At 40.8% G+C, this 5,544-nt stretch overlaps 1 protein-coding gene across 1 annotated transcript; it reads right to left on the minus strand.

Moving 5' to 3' along the window:
- Positions 1-2,694: 2,694 nt before the first annotated feature.
- LOC115730114 (F-box/kelch-repeat protein At3g23880-like) lies at positions 2,695-3,780 on the minus strand. Its single transcript, XM_030660711.2, has one exon. The coding sequence runs from the start codon at positions 3,778-3,780 to the stop codon at positions 2,695-2,697; it is 1,086 nt and encodes a 361-aa protein (XP_030516571.2).
- Positions 3,781-5,544: the final 1,764 nt, after the last annotated feature.

Here is a 5,544-nt window from a genome sequence, read left to right on the forward strand (position 1 = left end):
CTTGAAATCAAGCGAAACTATATCATGAAAACTTGTTTATCCAAGAAATGAAATGAGAAAGGAGTACATTGAGGAAATATCCTACATGCCTATAGAAGTATCTAAATATGACTAACATTCATTGGTGAGTTTGGAGTAAATTCGAAAAATACTTTAACAAAAACTAACGGACTTATTATAGGTGTACCCGTTTGGGATTTTTTGTGGTAAAAAAATTAGTTTGGGGACATATACTAGTTTGGAGGGAAAATTGTCAAAAAAGTCCTAAACCTATTACACTTTTGTCAATGCAGTCCTAAACTTTTTACATTTGTACCAATTCAGTTATAAACCTTTTTTTGTGCAATTTATTCTAACCTTTTTTTTGTGTCAATTCAGTCCTAAATCTTTTGCATTTGTGTCAATTCAGTCCATCGGACCAACTTTGATCGGCCGATGTTGACGTGGCCGCCGGTTGACGCCGACGGATCAAGTTTTAATCATATTTTAATATTTTTTAAAATTATTTATTTATTTTCTTTCTTTTTATTTTTACTGTTCATCTTCTTCCTCATGGCACATGTCAAGGAAAGCCGTGGATTTGATTGGGTTGTGCTGTTAAACTTTTGGCAAAACTCCTTGTGAGAGCTCACAGCTTCTTGTATTGCGATAGATGGTGCTTGTGCTAGCTTTCTTTGACTGCTTTTGAACAAAGGCCACAAACCCGTTTGTCTGAATAACAATCCTTGATTTGGGTGCCATGGCTGGGCGATGGTGAGGCCGAGCCCACCTAGCCATGGCATCGCCGGATCTAGGCGGCTCGTCCAGCGACACAACGACGGCATTGTGTCGCCATGGCCGAGGGACCTCATTCATAGATTTGGGCGGCTCGCCCGGTCATGGCGTCACCGGATCTGGGTTGCTAGCCCGGCGACACAGAGGCGGCGTCGCATCGCCATGGCCGGGTGAGTTCGCCGGATTTCCCTAGGAATCTGGTTGGTCCTCGCAAAATATTCGATCCGAGGAGTTTTCATTCCAAGGTATCCAACAAAAAGAGTAAGCGGAGCTGATATGTAGAACCAGAGCAACAGCATGATAACGAAAAGAGAAAACGGAATAGCTCCCAAAGGAGGAAGAAGATGAACAATATATATATTAAAAATTTAAAAATTTAAAAATTTAAAATATTAAATTATCATTAAAAATTGTCTCGTCATCCTCGGCCGGTGTCCATGTCGGCGCCGGTTGATCAAAGTTGGCGGATGGACTGAATTGGCTTAAATGCAAAAGGTTTAGGACTGAATTAGCATAAATGCAAAATATTTAGTACTGAATTGACAAAATTAGAAGGTTTAGGACTGAATTGGCAAAAGTGCAATACGTTTAGGACTTTTTTGATAATTTTTTGAGTTTTTCGTAGTATTAAGTTATTAACCCTTCTTATAATCATGTTAGTCGTGTCGTAATGTGTGACCTGCTTCATTAGGCGCGTCGTGCTTGTGTCGAGATAGATTGATATGTCCATCAAAAGTAGTAGATAAAAGATTGAAGTTTGGATCGTTGAAAGGACGAGTAGAAACACAAATCGTATGAGAAAGCGATGGTGTAAAAACAAAAACATGGAGACCTCGGTTTGCAGGTAAAGCGAAGCACAACTTTTCCTAAAAGTATCGACTTTTTTTGTTCTGTCAATTCCGTTTTCTTTTTTGCGAAAAATAATAATGATTTAAAAGATATTTTCTTAAAAATTAACATTTTTATAATGCTTGAAATAACTCAACGAAAGACATTGTCATTATCGTCAATCATGCAAACATGTTTTTTCATTCATTTTTGTAAACGATACAAAAAGCCGTTTTAATGAAAATACTTTTCAAATCATTCATTTTTTTCAAGAAATGAATACATCTTAATTTAAAAAAAAAAAAATCTAAGGTATGATTGCATTTATGGAAAAAATATCAAAACCTTTCCTTGTAGTCGGGAGACGTCCATTCATGCAATCTACAAGTTTAATTAGCAAGTTTGGATACGGTATTTAGAGAAGATTATGGAACAATATATTTATATTTATACAGTTATTGTCATAAACATGGCTACCCGTTAATGTTTCGTCTGGCATGGGACTTGGAAATTCTGATGTTGTTTTCTTTTTTAAATCCATCCACGGAAGCCTAATGCAGGTAGAAGTCCGATGAGAGTGCAATTCGATTTTTACAAGACATTGGTTAGTTCTATCGAGATAGATTTCTCCTTTTAATTTGTTATAAGTTACCTCAGAAAACCCATATCGTTAATTTCGATGTTGCGACTATAAACTCTTGTGTCAATTTGATGAAAAGAACCATCAAGATTTGGCAGAAATATTACATGCGCAACAGAAGGTAAGGAGGGTTTGTTTATAGCTGAGATCACGAACGCCGCGCCACATACATGGGAACTGGAAGAGTTTGATTTTACGCTCATCAAGCTATGACAATTTGGATCACCTAGATAAATTTGGGCTCGAGCCATACCGAATTTATTGAGCTAGTTCTCTTTTTCAACAAAAAAAAAAATTAATTGGGTTCGACTCAAAAAAGGGTAGAATGTGAAAAACTAAAAAGGAACGATAATATATGCAATCTCATGAAAAAATTCATCAACTTAAAGCATCTAATATTGCAACTAATGAGAAAAAAATAGTAATTATTATTCTCGATGATGCGCCAAAGCTTAATCGGCGCTTATTTCCGCAACCCCACCATTCCATAACTTCGTCGGCGAAAGCAAACTCAGGGTGATGCTGCCTCCGGCGTCGGTGGCTCTCCGCACATGCTTCACCTCGTCAGTCGCAGGATCATAGAACCAGAAGCTCCCCAAGTAGTTGACCATAATCTTCCGGCCACCACAGCCCAGAACGCTAAGGTAGCCGTGTTTATTCACCGGCAACAGCGGGATCTGCTGGACACTGTACTCCTTCTTCCACCGCCCCCTCTCCTCCATCACCCACACGTCCAGGCTCTCCTCGCGTGAGCAGTCGACGAGCCCCAGAGCTCCCCCGAGGTCCACCAGGCGGGCGTGTTGAATCTCTGGGCACGGAGTCGGCCCGAACTCCTCCTTTGCGAGGTCGAATGACGAGATGCTGAGAGCGTCGTTTCTGCTGGCGACACTCCAGTGGATCGATCCGGCGGCGAACACGGGGTCTCCGAGGATGTCGCCGGGAGGGACGCTCGCTATTTCCCTCCATGACTGCGAGCCCTGATCGAGGACCTCTGCCCTAATTGCGCCGATTGCGCGGCGAAAATAGCTCACGCGCAGGATCTTGTACCGGCTGGTCAAGCGGTCCATCCCGATGGCGATGTGGGACCCGAGCGGCCGCTCGCAAGGTGCGACGCTGGACAGGGAGAAGCCGTCTCGGGTCAGAGGGTTGAGGAGACAGGTCTCGCCCTTGCGGAGGTCGTCAAAGCAAAGCAACCCGTGACACGAAGCTCTGGCTCCGCAGTGCCACAACCCCCCGGCCAATCTGGGGAGCGAAGTCTCCAGGAATTCTTCGTCCATTACAAATCGAGGCTCTGCGCCTAGGCTTGGCTGTGAGAACAGCAGAATCCGGGGGCTTTCGACGCCACTGGCGGCATGCACGGTGGCAAAGCGCGGATCGTCGATGATGTCGCGCCACTCTTTACAGACGGACCTGAACTTGGGGAGGGATTTAGTGGGTACGCGAGAGAGGACGTTGGGGTGGAGCTCGAGAGGGAGTGAGCTCGTCCTCGGCCTTTTACACCGAGAAGAAGACGAAGAAGAAGAGTTATAGCTCGACATCGGCGAGAGCATTGAAGAAGAAGGAGTGTTCTGGTTTGTTTACATAATCACGAATCTAGCGCACCTCTTCACTTCCTAGATATAGAAATTTGCCTCGGAGATGTATATCTTCTCAGCCGTAGGATTTACCTACAAGTATATGCCATAGTTGTATTTTAATTTCCATCTAAAAGTAGAAATAAAGGGAAAGAAATCTTTTTGACAAATTCCCGTTATCAATACTTCCACGTCACTTATCAAACATCTTTATCGAAAATAGATCAATCCCAAAGCAACGATTATACAAAATGATGACACCCAACACGTTGAAATTTATAATGTTTTCTAATCGGTTCCTCAATAAGTGCTCTTAAAACGCTCGTTAATAAACTCGAGATTCATTATGACCCAAAAAAAAAAAAAACTTGAGAATCATAAATAAAATAGTGTCGACTATTACCCAACTTTAAATATTACAGTATTGATTGAACATAACCCGAGATATGTGAATATATTTGATATTTTAAGAGATGTTTCTAAGGAGATTTAAGATTAAACCAAGTAAATCTTGCTTCTCAAGAAACGTGGACCGATGCCCGAAGAAGATACGAGACTTTGTTCAATATTGATATTTGTATCTTTTTATTATTGAAAATATAAAATTGATTTTTTTTTTTAAAAAAGAGGAAGCCAAAATTCCATTTCCCTTCTACATGTGTTTGGCGGTGGATGGAGGAGTAAGGGTTTGACTTTGTCAAACTTGTAGCAAAGCGTGGATTTGCCGTGGAAAAAGAATCTCCGCACATCCCATTCACACTAAAGGCGGTTTGACGCGGTGCACGTGTGCAGTGGAAGTCAACAAGTCGATGGATTTTAGTTTAAAAAATTGCGGCAGATTTGTTATGTTTCCTAAGCAAGTAAAATGTAAATAGAGAAAGTGGTCATTGTAGCATACATTTTACGGAAGCTTTATTTGAAATAAGTCCATTTAAAAAGAAAAAAAAAAAGAAAAAAAAGAAAAGAAAAAAAGAAAATGCACTTTGTTTAAAGAACCCGAAACTTTAATTCCTTTTAAATTAAAACGCACGGTGCCTTTGAATTGCGGTACATTATTGACAAGTCGATTCAAAGATATTATGCGAAGAATGTGTCGATGACGTGGGAGCCAAAGCTCTAATGATTGACCTCCCAAGCGTGGAACGTTTTTATATGACCTTACCCGACGATAACTATCCAAAGATGACATAGAGTCTATCTTTTCTACCATCATCCCTTAAGTTGAAAGAAAATATTTTTTTTCCCTTCATCCTAGGGAATACCTCTGAATTTTACGTCCTAAAAATTTAAACGAAACAGTTTAAGGATTTTACTCAGATCCAAAAATGAAAATGAGGGGTGCATTTTTTGTAAGATTAAAGTAATCGGAGTTAATTGCAATATTTAATTTCCTCACAATTAAAAGAAAGAAATTCAATATTTTGTTATAAGCCTCTCCAGCTTTATCTATGATAATCACCGACTAATAGTCGGTAATTCGGGCAATGTTCCTTCTTCTAAGCTCGCCATGCTCGATTGAGCCACGCACGTGTCTGCACGTGTCAATGTATCTCTTCATATGCCACACGTGTGGGCGTATGGTTTCTCTAACACGACCGCCTCCCTGCCACTGCTCTGTGTCCTCGCACGTGCGCTCCCCCTATCCCTAACTCTAGCTAAAACCTGTAATAATTAATTCACAAATTTATGATCGTTGCTAATGGAGGAAAGATCTCTTTCCCTTTGTCG

This window comes from Rhodamnia argentea, chromosome 8, assembly GCF_020921035.1.
Source record: "Rhodamnia argentea isolate NSW1041297 chromosome 8, ASM2092103v1, whole genome shotgun sequence".
NCBI lineage: Eukaryota > Viridiplantae > Streptophyta > Magnoliopsida > Myrtales > Myrtaceae > Rhodamnia > Rhodamnia argentea.